An 18,908-nucleotide genomic window follows, 5' to 3' on the forward strand; every position below is an offset into this window, starting at 1 on the left:
CAGGTGGTTGGCAGCCAAGAAGGACGGGCGGAAGAGTGCTTGGCTCAAGCGACTGATGGCTTTTTCCTTTGTTTGGGTGTTTTTGCCGGCTTTGACACTTCGCTGAACCAAGAAAGTGTCGGCTGCTGTGAGCGGCTCCAGCTGAAGCGCGGCTGCTCGGCTACCCCAGGCTTTGTAACACCATAAATAACCCGGCTCTGGGGATCGTACTGGTATAGCTGTGGTCATTTCACTCGGGGAAAGCACCCGGTGAGAAGAACGAGGCAGGCGAATGCCTGTATTGGGGAGGTGTCTGTGTTCACCGAGTCACAGCAATCCCAGGCAGGGCTACTCCGAAATGGCTGAGGAGTGGGGCACCCTCCTGTGTGCCAGCCCCTGGGCAAAACTGCTTTTTGCCATAGGGTGAAGGGGAGAGACTGCATTTCCAGGTCAAGAATATGGCCTGGGAGGCTTGAAGAAGCGGATGGCTTCTGTCTCCTGTCGCAAGCTTGCTCCCCCCTGCTCTGGGACCGGTGTTTGGCATTTTCCTAGCCTGGCGCTGCTGTCCTGCTGCTCTCCCCTCCCCTCGTTGGCCACCACGGTTGGTTGTGGTGCCAAGCAGTGAGTGAGGCTGGGGATGAGGGCCTTGTCTGAAAAAATAAATAGGAATAATCCCCGTTCCTGTTCCTGGGCAGTCTTTCAGCTGGAGGGTTGGGTTTGGTGGGCTCTAAGTGGTCCTTGAAAGCCTTTCTACAGATGTCTCTGCCTTACACATCCCCACTTCAGGCCAACTCGTTAGGCACAACAAGGAAAAAAATTAAAGAGAAGTAGAGACATGAATAAAATGCAGGAAAAAAAATTAAAGAAAAGGTTGCCAACACTGTCACCTTCGTTTTCCAGGACCCAGCTGCATCGCTCCCTGTGTGACCTGGCACCGGCAGCTCACGGTAGATGTGCAAAGCTGGCATCCCCTGTGACGGCAGCCAGCGTCCTCAGAGAGCTGCGGGGAAGTTTCTGGAGACCGAAAATCAGGTGGGAACAGAGACCAAAGAAACCCCAGCCTCGCCTGTTCTGCGGTCTCCTGATGCTTTCGTTTCTTTGGGGTCTTTTAGGAGGCCCCCACCAAGGATGCGCTCCTGGCTCAGGGAAGGTGCTGGGAAGAGCAGCAAGGCGCTGCCGGGCGCAGCTCTCCTGTCCGAGGGGTGGCTGTGGGCAGGGGGCTGCTGCGTGCTGGTGCCAGGGACAGAGGAATTTTGGTGTGGAGGTGCCAAAAGGCGCACGGAGAGGGGCTGCTGTCTGCTGCTGGTCCTGCCGTGCTCACAGCGGCTGCCAGAGCAAACCTAACAGCATCGAAATTAAATGTGCATTAACTGAGCTGCCGTTTATGGATTTGCAAGGCTCGACCAGCGTGCAGCCGGCCAGCTGCAGCCATGCCGGGTGCCCAAAGGAGGGCAGGCAGGCTCTGGGCTGGCGGCAGGTAGCTGCCCTCACACACAGCTCTCTGCAGGAGCTGCATCCAGCCCTGCCCGGGCTCAGCACCCTGGCAGCAGATGAGCCATCCTGCGGTGCTCTCGGGCACCCAGCTCAGATCTCAGAGTGTGATTGTAGCCAAGGGCACGCTGTTTGCAGAAAGAGCCACAGCAAACCCTGTCTGGGCAGACGGAGCAGATGTGGGGTGGGAGGGCTCGGAAATGGTGCTGGGGAACGTGGGAACGCTTCAATATCGCCCTGCCAGGGCACTGCCTGCAGCTGCAGTTGGGTTATTCATCCGCCTGGGTGCGAGGGGCACAGCTCAGTTCCTTGCTACTTCAATAAAACAAATCCCTTAAGGAAGAAAAGCATCACAACCGTGCTGAAGCCTTGCGGTAGGGACAGAAGTGGGAGTGCTGAGTTCCTTGGAAGAAGCCCCCAAAATGCCCCCCGTGCAGCTGCGGGGCTGGGAGCCAGGATTTGGGCAGCGTGTGGGGCTGCCCAGCGTACGGAGGGTTTCTGCTGCTCCGCGTGTCAGCTCGGTGCTTCTGTGAGCACAGAGATTTGCTCTCTCTTCCTACAAAATCAGTGTTTCTGTAATTACAGAGGGCTTTGTGGCTGGGAGCAGCGTGAGGAATTCAGCCCCAATGTGCACACACTTTTTGCTTGCTCCCCACACCAAACCCAATTTCTTGGCCGTGTGGACGAGCCCCCTTCCCCTGCCCAAACTGGCTACGAAAAGGGAAAAAGGAAGGCGAGCTTTGCATCCCCGTGCTGGGGGGGAATGCCCAAGCAGCCCCCCTTCCCAATTAAGCTCTCCTTTTAATTATCCCCCCCCATGACAAGGGGTCTCCCCGCCCCGAGGTGCCCGCAGCCCCCGGCGCTGTCCCGGCGCACGGGGAGTGGTTTCCCCGCAAGTGGCCGCTATAGGCTGGGGCTGGGGCTGGGGCTGGGGCTGGGGCTCGCCTCGCCCCGCCCGGGGGGAGCCGGCCGTGGATTTGGGGCTGCTGGCTTTGGGGTTTTGAGGCTGCTGGGTTTGGTTTTTTTTGGGGCTGCAGCGCGGCCCCTCTCCGCGACGGGCCCCGGGTCGGGACTGGGCACCATGAGGCCACCGCTCCCCCGGGGGCACGAGGTTGGTGGGGACCGGGGGGGGATAACGAGGGGGGTTAGAGGGAGTGTTAAGGGGTAAAAGGGGTAAAGGGAGAAGGGGGTTAAAGGGTAGGGGAGGTAAAGCCGGGGGGCGCCGCCCGTGGGGGTCTCCCCGCGGCTGCAAACTTCGCTCCCGGAGCTTAGAGGGGGCTTGGTGCCGGGGGGGGGTTGCAGCGGGGGGCGGTGGGGACACGGGGCGAGACAGGGATCGGGACACGGGTCGGGACAGGAGTCGGGACACGGGTGGGGACACGGGTGGGGACACCGTGGCTGTGCGCTCGCCTCCAGCTCCGGTGCGTACCCGCATCGCCGCGCTCCCCCCCCCGGCTCGGGGCGCATCTGGAGCCGCGAAACGCCTCGGAGCGGGCCCGGGACACGGCCGAGGCCGGCCACGGCCCCCACCCCACGGTCACGAGTGGGTTTTGGGGCCGTCGGGGCTCGTCCCGGCCGCGGTCGGGCAGCCCGAGGCCGGGGCTGGCGCCCACCGCACCGGGGGAGCCACCGCGCCCTGCTCCCGGGCAGCCCGCAGGGGGGACGCCGATTCAAGGGGTTTTAGGCTCAAAAATCCCCATTTCCCCACCCCGTGCAGCCGGAGGCGTTTGGCAGCGTGTGCCCACGAGGGTGCCTCGCAGGTGACCGGGTCGTTCATCCCCGGGGATGTCCAGCCCGTCCCAAAGCTGGCAGCTCCCCGGCAGCCTCCCCATCGCCCCGCAGCGCGCTTCCCCTCTGCCCAGGGTCAGCTCACGTAGGGAGGGCTGAAAGGTCTCGCTAAACCACCCGTGTGCACGTTTAATTGCAGCCATCCTCCTTTAGGGCTATTGAGTTGGTGTCAAGGCTCTGGTCTGGAAAAAAAAAAACACCCCAGGGACTTCTCCTGGGCCCCCCGGTGCTGTTGGGGCTGCGAGGAGCCCCAGCGCCCAGCCTCGGGGGCAGGGGGACACGGGCAGCTCTCGTGGCTGGGGAAGAGTTTCCCAGGCTCAGAGCCGCCACTTTAAGCTGCTGAGGAGACGGTTTTACGTATAAATAAATGGAGAACAAATTCCTAAGGCTGAGGTAGGTGATCTCTGCTGGTGAAATCACTCTGTTGTGGAGCGGCCTGAAATCACATGCCTCAGCTGGAAATTTTTACTACTTTTGCAAACAGCAAATTGTAAAGGCTTGTGTCAACTTGACTTTGTTATCCCCTGTAATTTATGAGGTGCTCTTTAGACTGCAGGTGTGTCTGCAGGAGAGGAAGGATCTGGTGTTTTACAGTGGGTCTGTTCTCAGGACATGATTTGAGAAATGTCTGCCTTGAAAAACTCCGCAAAGAAGTGCGGTTGTGCCCCTTTTATTTGCTAAGCGTGGACCGAACTTGTTTTTTTCCACTTACTCTTTCTCTGGTAATTGATTTAAAGCAAGCCAGCAAACCTTCAGGGGAAGAAATACCAGGGGAAATACACTCGCTGCCAGTACGGCCACAAATTGTATTCCTGGGAAGTGGAACGGCAGAGAAAATGCCAGTCACTGATGCTCACGCAGCCTCCTGGGTCAGGCTCCTCCAGCTCTGCCCAGCCAGCAGGCTGCAGACAGGTGGCTTTCCAACTCCTCATCAGCACAGCTGTTCTGAAGCAAGCCATTTAAAAGAAAAGGTTGGTTTTAAAAACTGGTTAGAGTGGGAACCGGAATTGTACCGGGGACCTACATCAGTCCCCGGGAAGCAATCTGAGCTTCTCGGGGTGTTGGTTTCCTGGAGTGCCTTGTGGCAGGGGTTACCTGCTGCCTGTTGAGGCTTCTGCAGAGCGAGGAGGGCAGGAGCCAGCCCTTCACGCCATTTCCTCCTATTGTCTGACAACCCGTGGTGTGTGTTCAACTTGCTCTTGCCTGTCCTGAGCTGTGAAAACTCCTGCAGAGACAGAAAGAGACGCGGTCACGGCTGGGGCTGATGGCAGCCGCAGTTTCATTCTTTTCCCCTTCCCTTCCCCAAGCCTTGCCTGGCCTTTTTGCTGAAAATCAGGCTGTTTGGGTATTTTGGGGGGTGTTCAGGTGCTGTTTGATGTGCTGTCCCTGTGGTTGGTGGGATGTGCGAGGGGCTGGCACGCAGCCCGGCGGCTCTGTGTGCGCCCAGCTGCCGGGGGGCACGAGCTGGCCCCGCCGAGCTGCAGGGTGGAGATGCACGCAGACAGAAATCACGTCCTTATGTATTGATTATGAATTATCTTACATATCTGCGCGTCGTTTGTTTTTAACTGCTACGTGGTTGGGCACCTCTGCCCTGCTGCTTGCTGCCAGGGCCCCGTGGGCGGCTGCCAGATGCCCGTACCCGCTCCCCGCATGCGGGCACCCTGGAAAGCAGAGGGAGTGGAGGAAAAAGGCTCCGTTTCCCAGCTTGTCTCTCCAAAACACACACCGTGCTGCGCCTGTGTCTCCCACCCACTCGAGGCATGGTGTCCGGGTGGTGGGAGGCAGCCCATGCCCTTGCGGTAGGGCACACGTGCCCAGCCCCTGCCTCCCAGGGGAGCAAGGAGGAGGGAAACGCATGGGTTTGCAGATCATACATTTTTTTATATGTATATTTGTGCCTTCAGGATTCAGAGTTTTGTTTCCACATGATAATAAGCTAATTGTTAGGGTCCTGGCGGGGAGATGAGCGTCACCTCCAAGGATAAAAGCGTGCGGTGCACATCCAGCTCTGGCCCATACGAGTCTGAATTGGTGCTGATGAGGCAAAACTCCCTACAAAGAGGTCGGGAGGAGAGGGAGTCATTGACCCAAGGACCTGCTGCTGCTGTGGCACCAAGCGTGCTGTGCCCATCCAGCGTGAAAACGCAGCATGCAGCCAGGATTTATTGCCAGAAAGGGGTGCAGGTGTTTAATATCGAGATAAGATTGCTATCTCGGGGTGGCTATCGAGTTGTGCGCTGGCTGTGTTGCCAAGAAAATGTATCAAAGAGTGGGGCTGGATGGGAACACCGCGGGTCACAGACCCAGCAGCACCTCCCAGGTGCACGTCCCATGGCCGCACGGAGCCATGTCGGGCACGTGCGGCATTCACACCTCACTGCTCTCCTCCTGATCTCCTCCTTCCTGCAGCCTTTCTTCCTCAGAGCTCTCCCTTTGTGCTCCAGAAACACAGCGCTGACCCGGTCGAGCCCCAGCAAGTAAAATTGTGCCTTCCTCTGCTAGGATCTGCCAGCAAGGTAGCCGGTTTGCTTTAGTTATCCTTGTGTAAGGGTAGCGTCTCTTCCGCCTCCTCCTTCCCTTCTTTTTGGCAGAGGAGGTGTGGATAAAATAAGAAATTGTCCGCAGCCATAAGGAGCTGACTATCTAGGGAGAAAGCATGCAACAAAAAGGAGATGTGAACAGAGCTGGGGTGGGCAGCTCGCGGAAGAGAAGGGCGTCTGCCCCTCCGTGTGCCACCCTGAGCAGGCTGCGGGTTGGTACGGAAAGCGTCTGCGAGAGGAGGTGCAGAGCAGGGAGCTGGAGAAGATGAAAAACCTCCTTGCTATCTGCAGGTTTACCCAACAGAAAGAGGCTTTTTCCTGGGGCGTGGAGGCCTGTTTGCGTGGTGCTGACAGCCCTGAATATTCCCGGAGCAGGGAGCTACTCTTCCTGTTCCCACCTTTGGTGGTGGGACACAAACCGAGCTGTGATTTCCTTGGCTGCGTTTTCCCCGAGCCAGCTGCGAGGGGGCCCGATTCCTGTCTTATCTTTTTACTTCCACCAGTGCAAAGTGAGGTGGGGGCTTTTTGGGGTGGAATGGGACCGAGCTGCTGCTGGAGCTTTCCCTGGGCTCCCCTGGGACCGGTGCTGCCCCTGGGGGATCCGGCACAGCGGCACTGCGCTTCTCCCGGCCGAGCCTCACGGTGCGGAGGCACAAAAGGCAGTACCAGGCAGACAATATCCCACAGATCGGCGCCGTGACGTGCTCTGTCCAAGTCCGTGCAAGTGGATGATTCACATCCAGTTGTTTCTGCCTACCCCGTGCTGTAGGAGCTTGCTTTCCGGCGCTTCTTGTACCGCTGGCGTGTCCTGAGGCTTCCCGTGCCTCCGGCTGCGTGGCTCACGGGTACGCAGCAGTGACTTGGCACGGGGCCGCTTCCCAGAGCTCTGCCTGGCGAAATGGGCAGATTGCTTTTTAATTAGGAAGTCTTGCTTCTGATTGTTCCCCCAGCCAGGACAAGCCCTCTTGCAGACATCCATCGGCCCCTCGCAGCAGCAGCATCACCGCGTGCCGGGCTGATGCTGGCTGGCAGCCTCCAGGGATACCCATGGTAAAATTAAACCAGCAGCACTAACTAACTGCTGGGAACTTGGGGCGAGCTGGCCGTGGCAGTGGGTTGTCACCGCGCTAACTGGCAGCCTGGCTGCTGTCTTTCATTATCTTTTTAAGTTCTCTTCATACAAACTTTGAGCGTGGTATAGAAAGAATAAAATAAATGGATAGTTGGGGTCTGCGCTGTCTCTTTATTCAAGTGAAACGTGCTCGTAGGACGTGCTTGGCTCTTTGGCACGCAGGATGTGCAGCTTGGTATTTCCTGGGTGCTGCCCAGCTCTCGCAGCGAGCCCAGCCTGCACCCCAGTGCAGCCGAAGGGCTGCGGAAGCGATCTGGAGAGCAGGCATGGCGTGGGCTTTGCAGAAAGAATATTTTGGTCTCATTCCTCTTTTTCTCAATGCCTATTTCTGTAGTCCCAATGAGATGTTCTGAAGTGTGTTTTTCCATGACAGAAGTTTCCTGCAGACGGACTTGTTGCAGGGGTCCCACCCAGCTGTAAGCCTCAGCAGCGCAGAGCGGCGGATGAGTCACGGTGCCTCTTGAATTTCTGTGGTTAGACCTGATCCCACGAGGTTTTGGCAGCAGTTATGGCAAACGAGCCATTTTGTTCCCTGGCACAAAGAGCCAGCGAGATAGGAGCTGCTGTCTGAGTCCTGCTGGGCTTGGGTTTTTTTCACCCCTGAAAAAAAAACACGCACTATTGCTTTTCTTTCTGCCAAACAGACTGTTTTGTGTGCAGGAGGAATACAACTGCCTGCAGAAACCTTCTGAAGCACTGCTGCTCTGGGAGGCAGCGAGGAAAAACCCGAGTTAAAATAACACCGAACCCGTGCCTCACTGTGCTGCCCGGCTCGGGCTGAGCTCCTGCATCCTAACCTCGGTGCTCCGACATCCCCTGGGATGGTTGGAGCAGCGCTGTCCTGCTCCACGAGGGGATGAAGGTCAGGGGCAGCTCAGGGACAGGGGACAGTGGACAGGAAGGAGCTGGGGCTGGGTGGGAGCTCGGCCCTCAGCAGCATCTCCCGGTGAGCGCTGCTGCTCCGTCTCGGGGGAGGAATTTTTTTGTTCCTATTTCATTCTAAGGAAGCTGTCAGGGCTGTCAATATGTGTAAATGAGCTGCTTTGCATAAATTTGCAGATGTTTAGTTGTATTTAAGCAAGAAACAGAGGAGAGCTGCTCTGCTCCTGCTGTTCTGTTTCTGCGAGTTGCTTCTTTTAAGGAACAAAAGATTGTTCCTTAAAATCTGTGGAATTCGCCTGTTTCTGATCTTGGTTCAACAGGTCCTGGCCCAAAAGTGCATCGAGTTCCCTGTGTCCTGCATGCTGGTACCACCCTGTGGGGGTCGGACATCTCCCAGGGATGGGTGGCTTTGTGAAGCCCCCTGCAAAGTCCGGCTGCTGCCCCTGCTCTCAGGGCTCAGCTCGCTGTCTCCTACAGCTCCCTCCGGGATTTCCCCGCCAACCTTCTTCTTCTTGTGAACTCCCAAGTTCTCAAATATTTGTTTTAGCTGTCCAGGGCAAAGGGAAATGCCGTTCTTGGGAGGCGTTAGCGTGAGCCCAGGCCTGCACATGGAGCTGTTGATGCACGGGAGGAGACGTGCGGCTGGGGAAGGGAGGCCGAGCGCTGACGTTTCCCCTGTGCCGGTGCTCGAGGCTGGCTGTGGCTTTTGGCAAGCAGCTGCTTGGGAAATGCAAACCAGGAGCAGGAGTGCCTCCATCACTGCCTCCCCGGCACCTGGCCTCGTGGGGTGTCTGGGCACGTGGTGCCAGGTGAGAGCTGAGGCTGCTGAGCTCCATAGCTTCAGGGGTAATGAATGAAAGTCACCGAGGCTGGGGGCCTCAGCTTGCTGTCGGATCTGGCAGTCGTGGTGCCTGCAGCTTCTTCAAAAGCTTTGCTCCAAAATGCCCACGAGCCGTGCTGCTGCTGGGGGTACCTGGTGTTGTGGTGCCCGTGGAAACCTCTCGTTCCTTTGGGCAAGCCACTGGAAGGGTCGAAAAAAACACCAACTCCCCAAACTAGCACCTTTGTGTACTTGTGTGTGCAATTTGCACTGCACCGAGCCCCAAGCTCAGGCTGCTGCATTCTGCCCGGGTTTGGCTCGTCGCAGAGGAGCTGTGCGAAGGGCTCTGCGTGCTCGCATTTATCAGCGGTGACCCGAGCCTGCCCGAGGATGGGGGGCCGGCTCCGAGCCCCCGAAATTCCCCGTGGAAACGCGCTCTGGCAGGTGGTGGTTGCTGGGCAAGGAGGCAACCAGAATAGCCGTGAGGGCTGTATGGGACGTCAGCCGCGGGGATGTAAACGTTTAGGTAATGCGAGTATGTCCTGCATGCGCGTGGCGTGCCCGGCTATATATATCGGAGCGGCAGAAATGCTCAGCGGCCCGGCTGCAGCTGTCCTCACCTCTGCTTATTGTCACTCCGAGAGGCCTCTGCGTGATGCTGCCGCCCTGGCAAGCGCCTCGGTGTCAGGATTTTTGTAAAGCTGTTCTGGTCCCGTCCTCGTGCCAGGAGCCAGCGCTCTGCATCCTTTGCCCTCCCGGTTCTGCTCTCCGAAGCGGGTATTTTTATCTTAGCCCCTTTTCTCCCAGCCTGGCCGCCCTGGGAAGGAGCTGCACACTGATCCCCTCGCCCCAACCCTGTGCTGCTTGGGTTTGGGGTGCCGTGACCGTGTTAGGGACAGACCCCATGGGATGGGGCACACCCCATGGCCAGCTTCCCACGGAGGTGGCACTGCCTGAGGTGGGGCTGGGTGGGAGCCCCCGGACATGGCACAGGACGCCCGTCCCCATCACCGCCAGCAAAAATTGACCCAGCGGGACCGAAAGCCCCAGTGTGGCCCCAATGGTGAGACCAGGGGTTGCGAAACTCGCTGCGGGTTTGGGGTTGGGGTACGTGGGGTGGTGCATCAGCGTGAGCTCATCAGCTCCTGCTCCTCTCCGAGCGCTGCCCTCTCCCTTTCATGTCGCCGTGCAGCAAAGCAAATAAAAACCAGTCCTTGGGAAGGGCCGGACGCTTAGGCTGGTCCTGGGTGTGGGGAAAACCGCAGCACAGAGGGGTTTGGGACTGCAGCAGAGGGTTAGTCACCCCGGGGATGACCACTGCCTTACCTCACCGCTGCCCTTGATCTCCCCCTGCTCTCCTGTTGCCTTTCCCCCAGCACAAGCGCCGTGGGTGCTGCAGGAGGCAGCTCGGGGCTCTCAGCCCAGGCAGCAGGGATTTATGCAGGTGCCCGTGCTCCTGATGGGCCCTCCAAACATCCCCCTCCTGCTGCCAGCCGTGTGGGTCCCCGTCACCCTGTAGTTCCTTTGTCAGGCTCAGGGCTTGGCAGAAACCCTCGTGGAGAAAGCCGGCGGAGATCAATAACTCGCAGGCAGACAGCTGGGCTGCAGGCATCGAACAGGAAATGCGGACTGGCTCCTGCCTCCAGAGGGGCTGCTGGTAAACGTAGGGGCTCTGCCTGCCGAGAGGAATTGGTTTGGAAGCGGTGTTTGGAAATATTTGGGGTTTTATCAGGAATGAGCCGGAGATACGTGGTGTAGGTTGGGACCGTGCCCAAACACGCTGCTTGCTGTCGATTCCGATCCCCAGCCGAGTCCTTCTGCGGCTCCAGGAGATCTTCCCAGCAGTGCCTCAGCTCCTGTTCGGGGCTTGTCTGTGTGAACCCAGTGGCTGGTGCTGGAGGGACCCCGAGGCCGGGGTCTGGCACCTGCCAGGGAACTGGGACAGGAGGGAAGGAACCAGCGGGATGGGGCTTGGCTGCGGCGCTGAGGTTGTGCTGGGGCTGCCGGCCAGCCTGGCTCCTCCTGGCACTATTTCACCATTAGAGCTAATTTTAGCTTTAAAATGCGAGAAATTGGGAAATGTTTACGTGGAAAACCTTTCACCACCAGGCAGGAGCTGCTGAGGGCATGGTGCGCAGGATTTCCTTGGCATCCAGCCTGGGCTCTGGGTGCCCGCACGGCACCCGGGCTCGTGGCAGGAAATGTGTGGCTCGAGTCCTTTTCCCTCATTTCCATGCCCTATGTCAGCCCAGGGCCGTCTCCCCGTTGTTCCCTTGTTGGCTCATTCTCCCCAGAGCTTTCCTTTACCTCTGTTTGCTCTGGGTTTTCCCCCTCGCTCCCCCAGCTTCGTGCTGCAGCCTCGGGCCGTGGGGATGCTGCAGGGCCTCCCCTCGGAGCTGCTCCGTACCAGCCTCTGCTCCATCTGTCCTGCTGGCAGCAGCCTGCTGCACGTTTGCAGCCCGCTGGCGTGTTTTTTCCAAGGTCTTTTCCTTCTTGGGTAAAGTCCCCATCCTGACACCGACATCGCACAGGTCAAGTGCTCTAACCCGGCACCGTACCTCCCTGCTGGCTGCCAGGCACTGCCTCTTGGCATGCCCCTCTGCTGCTGCGTCACACGGATGGTTCCTGACCCCCTGACACCCTCGGGCTTCCTTTTACTCTTTTTTTTCCTTAACAAACTGCTGCCTGTTTTCTAGCCCGGCCAGCAGCAGCCAAACACGTGCATAGCCCTTGTTTCCAGGGCACCTCATCCTGTTTCTCCACCCTTCTGCAATTTTCTGCTATTCTTTGGGTTCCCTCTCTGCCCTTCGTACGATTACAGCCTCAAAGCTGGCAGGACTGGCAAATTTTAGATGTGGTTTCTCCAGCCCATCACAGCGCTGGTTGCTGCAGCCCAGAACAGCTCTGCAGGACCCGGAGCTTTGCACCCTTCCTGTGCTGCCCTCCCTGCCCAGGGGTGCCCTGTGCCACCACCTCTGCTCCTGGGCTTTGGGCTGGGCTGCAGGCAAGTGGCATTTTTCCTCTCGAGCCCGTAACCTGGCTGTGATCCCCGCGGGAGAGCCTTGCTGCTGGGGCTGACTCAGCTCCAACTGAGCTTGGACTCTGCTCTAACCCAGGGCTTATCTGACCAGCTGCGAAAACAGCCTCAGCTTAATAAAAAAAAAAAAAAAAAAAAGGAATAATAAAAATCTTGAAGTTATGCAGCCCTGCTGTGGTCTTTAGCAAATAGCCACTTCGCACGCTGGTTAATTGTTTACACATTAACTCCGTGGGTCAATTAATGCGGTGAGAGGAGCCCGGCCGTGCCTGGCACAGCGGGGAGGGAGGGTGAGCACCCGGCCACGTGGGCACGGCACCCACAAAGTGCTTGGGATGCTCTCCTCCTCGGGAGCACGCGTTAAGTTTCCTCAAAGCAAATTCTTTTCGTGATAATAATGTCAAATATGATCCGTTTCCAAAGGTAAGTGCAGGCAGGAGAGGTGTGAAGCAAGGCGCTGCCTGACTTGCCCTCGCCCTACAGCTAGGCACGGCCCCGCAGCCTGTGGGATGAATCCCTGCAGCACGGTCTGTCTGTGTTTGAGCCTGTGTGCAGGCTTCTTCCACACAACAAGAACTTTCCTGAGCATAAATGAGTGCCCTTGCCCTCGTACTGGCTTCTGCAAAGCGCTGCCACTCTGTCCCATCCATGTATTTTCAGCATCGCTGTCAGGCTGTGCCATTTATTGCTGAGCAGAGCAAAGTCCAAGGGGACTTTTTGTCACTTGGGTGCCCAGGAGCTGGAGCTTGGCCTCGTGCAGGGACCGGCAGCCGGGTCTGCAGCTCCACAGCCAGCTGCAGAGCCTGCAGGAGGAGGAGGAGGAGGAGGAAGAAGCTGCTTTGCAAATACTCACAAGCACTGCAAGCTGGCCCCAGCGTTAGTGGGCATGCTTCACGCAGGCTGTTGAGCCTCCTGAGCTGAAGAAGCTGTCAGAAAGCACGAGATGCCACAAAGATGCCAGGGGCAAGCACGTAAGGTGCCTAGGGATAGAGGAAATCTGAATAATGCGAGGAGTTTGTATCAGCAGCTCAATCTCAGGAGGACAGCACTTGACAAAAACGCTTACTGATTTTCTGAGTGAGCTTCCCCTCTGTGCAACTGGAAACGCAGCGTTGAGGGAATTGGGCCTGGGATGTGGCCAGACGTGAACGTGCTTTGTGCTTCTCCCTGTGTGTCGTCGTTATCAGAGATGGCTGAAACACGCAGGGGAGGTGGTGCTGAAAATTCCTCGCTTTCAGCCTGAAGTCAGCATGGGAAAGGTCTTGTAAGCCCCCAACCACCCCCTGCAGGTTTCTGTAGTGGGAACGGGAAATATTGTGGATTTTTCGCTTTAAAATAGAAGTGAAGTGTCTGTATCCATGGTCAGTGGCACTGGAGGAAATATTTGTTGGTAGCCCAAAGATGCCTTTGCTTTTTGGCTGTGGGGCTGGGGGTGTGCAGTGGGTGGGCAGGACACAGTGCCATGATCAGGGTGATGCTGACAGCCCTGCCCCTTCCTCCTCCCCAGCCCCCCGTGGCTCCGGCTCGTGGCGCTCTGAGATGTCCGTGAGGCCCGAAAACCATGCAGCTACTTCGGCGCTGAAGAGGATCGCCGCAGACATGAGCAACATCATCGAGAGCCTGGACACCCGGGAGCTCCACTTCGAGGGGGAGGAGGTGGACTCGGAGGTGCTGAACGACCCGAAAGGTGCTGGTGAGTTCCCAGTTGTGCGGGTTTGATATCGGAGCATCTCCGCGGTGCTGGCCGTGGGCTGCCCTCCGTCGGGGCGCTGTGCTGACGCTCTGTGCTCCTTGCAGCCTGCATCCCCTTCTCTGCCATCTACCACACCTGTGGATTCAAGGAGCCGGGCACGCAGACCTACCTGACGGGATGCCCTGTGCGGGTGCGCGTGTTGGAGGTGGAGCGCTTCACCTCCACGAAGAAGGTCAGAACTTAACCAAAAGTCTTTTTCCATGAGGCATTTCAGTGGGGCTGTACTGAAATGCTGTTTGTAGCTTAATTTTTGTGTGCGCTCGCTCAGGAGGGAAGGTTTCCCGTCTGTTTTAAAACCTAACAAGTGGTGAGACACAGTGATGCTTAGCGAAAACTTAACGAGGACCCTTCAGACAGGCAGCTGCAGGAGGAGGACTTCATTGTGTTGTTTGCCCGCGCAGGTGCCAAGCCCCAACGTGTACACCATCGAGCTGACCCACGGGGAGTTCACATGGCAGGTGAAAAGGAAGTTCAAGCACTTCCAGGAGTTTCACAGGGAGCTGCTGCGGTACAAAGCCTTCGTGCGCATCCCCATCCCTACCAGGAGGTGAGGGCAAAAGAAAATGCCATTTTCTTTCTCCCAGTAGGATGTTGGTGTGGCTTCATGAGACCCATTTGCTCTGCTGCAAGGGAAAGAGTGCAGAGGTTCGTGGTTAACAGCCGTAACCTCATGGTGCAAGCATCTTTTGATGACTTGGGCTCCAGCTCGTCGGCTTTTGAGCTGAATATTTCTTGAAATTGAGGAAGGGTTATGTTAATGCTGGTGGAGATTGTTGGCAGGATGTGGCTTTCTGCTGGCTTGGGTTGGACACAGCAGGCATGGAGGGCCCCCAGCATGGGGTGGTCAGCCCTGCATAGGCTAACCCTGGTGCTCAGGGAGGCATAAGGAGATCTGTGGGGAGAGGTGTGGGTCAGCAAGAGCCTCCTGCTGCAGGGAAATGTGGGAGAGGAGGCAGGGGAAGCGAGAACTATGAGGGGTTGTGGGCTGGGGGAACACCACATGCTAAAAAGAGGGTTTAGGTTCCCTTTACTAAGCAGGGCAAAATCAAACTCTGATTTTTCTGTGTTAGGTTTTCATTTGTGGGCCACTTGGAGCACGCTGCCTTCTTTAGCAAAACCACACTTCCTTCTTTTGCTTTCTTGACCACTCATCTCTTCATTTTTTTTGAGAGCTGCCTGGGAAAAATAAAAGCTTTGCACGGGAAGGGTTGCGTACTGTGGTGTGCGTGCAGATGCAGCACTTGGACTCAACACTGGGGCTTGTTCTTCCTTGCAGCCACACGGTGAGACGACAATCCATCAAAAGGGGAGAGCCGAGGCAGATGCCGAGCCTGCCGCACACGGCGGAGAGCACGGTGCGCGAGGAGCACTTCTCCAGCCGCAGGGTAAGTGCCCACTACCCAATAAAAACACTTTTATTACCATAGAAGACTTTATTTTGACAAACTTAGGCCTTGACAAGCCCAGCTTTGACCCCAAATCCTCCTCCATGCCACGAGGAGGAGGATGCTCCCAGGGTTAACATGGGCGAAGGCTCCTCCACAGTTGAGGAACACCACGATGCCCACAGCGCTGGTTCCCCTGCTCCCAGCTGCTCCAATTTAAAGATAGAAGAGGCAGCTCATAGAATCGGGTTGCATGGATGGAGGCAGCCCCTCCACCATCAAAATCTGAGTGATTTCAGTCCCGTCCCCCCCTGAAAGAGGAGATGCCGCTCAGGCTCTCGACGCTGAAATGGGTAATTTTAGCCGAGGCACACGTGTTCCGTGTAACTCCATCAGATGTTAACAGATGGGCCCCTCTGTGACGAGGGTGGATATCTTCCTACCTCCTCACTGCAGCTTCACCGCTTGCAGAGGCGAGCCTGCAGAAACGTGTTCCTTCACCCTGTGCTTATCGTTCCCCTTCCTGCTGGCGGCTCCCCCCTGGGCTTTCTGCCACTGCCATCTCCAGCCCCGAGAGGTTTTGTCTCGTGGCTGTGTGGTGCAGATAACCCTCCCTGTGCGCTGGCATCGCTGCTGGGCAGGAAGTTTTAGGAGAGAGACGCTGGTTGAAAAGAGGAAGAAAAAGGTTTTCTAGATTTTCTTTTTCATTTTTTATTTTTAATCGTGCTTTTCCCTTTCGCCAAGGGCACGCACACCGCTGCGGCACGCCTGGGAAGGTCGCGTGCTGTGATGCTGGTGCTGTGAAGCTTGGAAACCCCACTGGTGTTTCCTTCTGGTTGGTTTCATGCCCCACAGGACTCTGCCCGGCTTCCCAAGCTCATGCAGTGTAATCTCTTCTTTGTCCAGCTCCCACGAGGTCTCTCTCCTGTGATGGTTTCTCCTCTCCCCCACGTCATCCCATTTGGTTAAATAAGTGCTCTCGGTTGCAGCCGAGGCTGTGTTTTCCCATGAAGCTAATCCCTGCGGGCCAGAAACACCAGGGACTGTTTTTGTGTTCAAAATTGCTCTGAAACTTGGGCTCAGTCGAGAAAATTGACCTCTGAAATTGCTGTGCAAAGCAGCAGGTCAGCTGGTGGAAGGTATGAGGCCGTGTCTGCGAACAATAAACAACCTGTAATCAAGTTGTTTATGCTGCTGAGCCCTGATCTTCAGTGAGCACACGGTAATGCATTTATTTATCTATTCAAGCTGAAAAGTGGGTCTGATTTCCTGATAGCTTCCTGATGCCAGACAGTTGGATTCTTTTATCTCAAAAATTCCTGCATTCCACCTAATGCTTCGATGTTTGAATTGCAGAAGCAGCTGGAAGACTACTTGACAAAGATCCTGAAAATGCCAATGTACAGGAACTACCACGGAACAGTAAGTAGAAATTAGTTTCCTTCAATGGCAACACAATATTCTCCTTCTTTTCAAATGTAGCTGGTTGAAAGAACACCTGCAGCTTTATCAGAAACACTCCACAGCCATTGTGCAAGTGTTTTGGCTCGGCTGATTTCTGCCATGTGCATGCAATATGATGAAAACCAGAGGAAAAGAGTGAAAAGGTGACTGAGAGGTCACTTACAGCACAGGGAAAACCTCCTGAAGGCAGGAGGCAGTTCAGGCCAGAAAGCTGATTGCATGTGTAAAATATAGAGGGTTTCTGTTTATTCTGGGAAGAGTTTAAGATGATAAGCTCAAGTTTTAAATAAATAATAGAAGTCCAAACTGGAGGGGTGGTTATTTCTTAAGTCTGAGCTGTGTGTGTGGCCCTGGGGGCAAGTTTCTCTCTGGTTTCTGTCCTGTGGGGTTTCAGTGGACCTGATGCTGTGGTACTGAGCGATACCCATGCGCCTCCACGGGTGTTTTGTGCCTTCCAAAGAGAGATGGCAGCTGGCTTACGGCCCCAGAACGGTCGTCTTTCTGAAATGGGAGATATCAAATCCAACTCGTGGGCTATTATAAGCAAAAGTACTTCATTTGAAAGTCTCATCCTCAAATGTTTCTTCAGTAGTCCTCACCTGTCAGCTGCAGCTGTAGCATTGCCCTTGGATGGCCTTTTATTTCCCCTTTCTTGGCTGCACAGTGACTGTGTCACTCGTCCTTTGCATCACCAGCAAAGCCTGAGACATTTCTGAGCGAGGTGAAAACTGAGAACCCTTGGTTGTAAAACAAGACAGAAATCCAGATGAGATTTAGGACACCTGAAGCAACCAGTTCTTCCCATTTCTATGTGTCTGCTGGGCAGAAATTCTGCTCTTTAAGCCTTTTTGCAGGATTTGAGTCGTGTCAGGACCTGGTGCAGCTGGGAGCTGTGCCCAACACTGCGTGGCTGCTGTCGCAGAGCGGAGCACCGTTGGGTACCCGGGGCAAGGAGCTCGCCCAGCACCATCCCGCGTGCTCTGTGCAGCCAGGGGAGGTCTGTGCCTGCAGGCTGAGAGGAGCTGCTGGTTCCCAAGGGGTTCCTCTGGGGACAGGCAGCAGGGTTTAAGCTCAGAGCAGCCAGGAGCTGTTCGCTCCGCACGCCGCAAATAGTCAGCCTTTGTTCTCGAGGCAACGTTGGGATAACTTGGCAATTTGGATCAGCAGCATATGCGGAGCGGGGGAGAGTTGTTCTACACTATTTAGCCGTCTTGGCGGATGAGGCAGGCGGCGCTTGTACGGATATTTTGCAGAATTTCTGCGAATGGCTGCTCGTGTAAAAACACGGGGGATCTGCTGCCCCGGCTGGGGCTGGAGGCGGCGTGCCGCGGGGAGGATGAGCCGTGCTCGCCTGGGCAGCTGTGGGGCCGTCCCCTCTCCTGTGCTGAATCGCCCTTCTGTCCCCACCCCGGAGCCAGATGTCCCTTTGCACATCAATTCCCCGTTTATTGTTGGCTTTTGTTGGGTTTGGCTGCAGCAGAGCGCTCAGAGAGAACTTTGCTGCTAACGGCAGCGGGTCCTGCACCGGGACAAAGCACAGGGAGCAAAATGTTTCCTTTCCAAGAGAACAAACCCCACCGTTCTCTGCCTCGACCCTGAACTGAAGATTTCTGGCATTTTCCTTGGAACCGTGCTTGTCCTCCTTAGAACAAAATGAGCACTTTGCTCTCCCTGTGGTCAGAGGAGTCTTTTGCCTGGCCACTGACAAATGCTGCCACTGTTTTGGTCTTGGAGCACAATTTGACTCCTGGAAGCTCATCTTTTTTTAAAGTCCTAAATTCTTTGTAATTCAGACGTGGAGCTGCAATGGCAAGCTGTGGGCAGCATGATGTGTACCTCAAGTAAAGAGCCCGCTTGGGTTAATCACATCTCCTCGGAGACGTTTTTACGTCCAGCATGCACAAATTTAATTGATTCTCTTCTTGCTTCTTTTATTTTGTGTTTGTGGTTCGTTCCTCACTGCTTTATAAACTGCTTCTCCAAGGATGTGCCGTACCCTGGGGGAGTTTTGGCCTATGGGTCAGGCTCATAGGGATTTTTCAAAAAAACGGCCTGGAGCTGCTGAATTCTGCCTGAAAAGCAGACACTTGCACGAAAGTTTAGCTTGAATAAATCAGATGTGCTTGACGTTGGTGGCTGAACGCTGTGGCTGCTGCACCTTGCAGCTGGCTCTCCACCTTTCACAGCCTATCTTTCTGCAGCTGATCACTCGTTTATTTATTGTATTGCTGCAGCGATGCCATTGAAGCTGCGTTCTCTGGGCCCTCATACCTCGCATACCCTGCTGCAGCTGGCACTGAGCTGTGTGCGAGGTGAGAGCGCCTCGCTGCTCTGCCTTCCCCTCGGGGTTCTTCGGTCAGTTACGAGCACCTCAATTTAACAGTAAAAATAGCTGATGCGGTCATAAGAAATCATCTGATCAGGTATTTTCCACTGCACCGAGGAATTTTCCTTGTGACTGATGAGATTTATTTATTTTTTTTGAACCAAGCCTGACCTGCTTGATACTGCTCTGCATAGAAATAACCGTGGAGCACGGGTAACTGCACGGATAGAGGACACCAGGAGGAAGGGGGCTGTGCAGGAGGACCGTGGAAGGGGGTGCTTGGTGTTCCTCGCCCAGCGTGGCACCTA

At 56.1% G+C, this 18,908-nt stretch overlaps 1 protein-coding gene across 1 annotated transcript in view; it reads left to right on the forward strand.

Annotated features, from left to right (window-relative positions):
* The first annotated feature begins 2,442 nt into the window (after nt 1-2,442).
* PLD1 (phospholipase D1) overlaps nt 2,443-18,908 on the forward strand; it is a 48,836-nt gene continuing 32,370 nt past the window's right edge. Inside the window, exons 1-6 of the mRNA XM_084291777.1 lie at nt 2,443-2,581; nt 13,180-13,365; nt 13,470-13,597; nt 13,827-13,972; nt 14,702-14,810; nt 16,167-16,232. Of these exons, the coding sequence (XP_084147903.1) occupies nt 13,212-13,365; nt 13,470-13,597; nt 13,827-13,972; nt 14,702-14,810; nt 16,167-16,232 (603 nt within the window). The 5' untranslated portion in view covers nt 2,443-2,581; nt 13,180-13,211. The remainder of the gene's footprint in view (nt 2,582-13,179; nt 13,366-13,469; nt 13,598-13,826; nt 13,973-14,701; nt 14,811-16,166; nt 16,233-18,908) is intronic.

The sequence above is a fragment of the Netta rufina genome, assembly GCF_964035555.1.
Source record: "Netta rufina genome assembly, chromosome: 9".
NCBI lineage: Eukaryota > Metazoa > Chordata > Aves > Anseriformes > Anatidae > Netta > Netta rufina.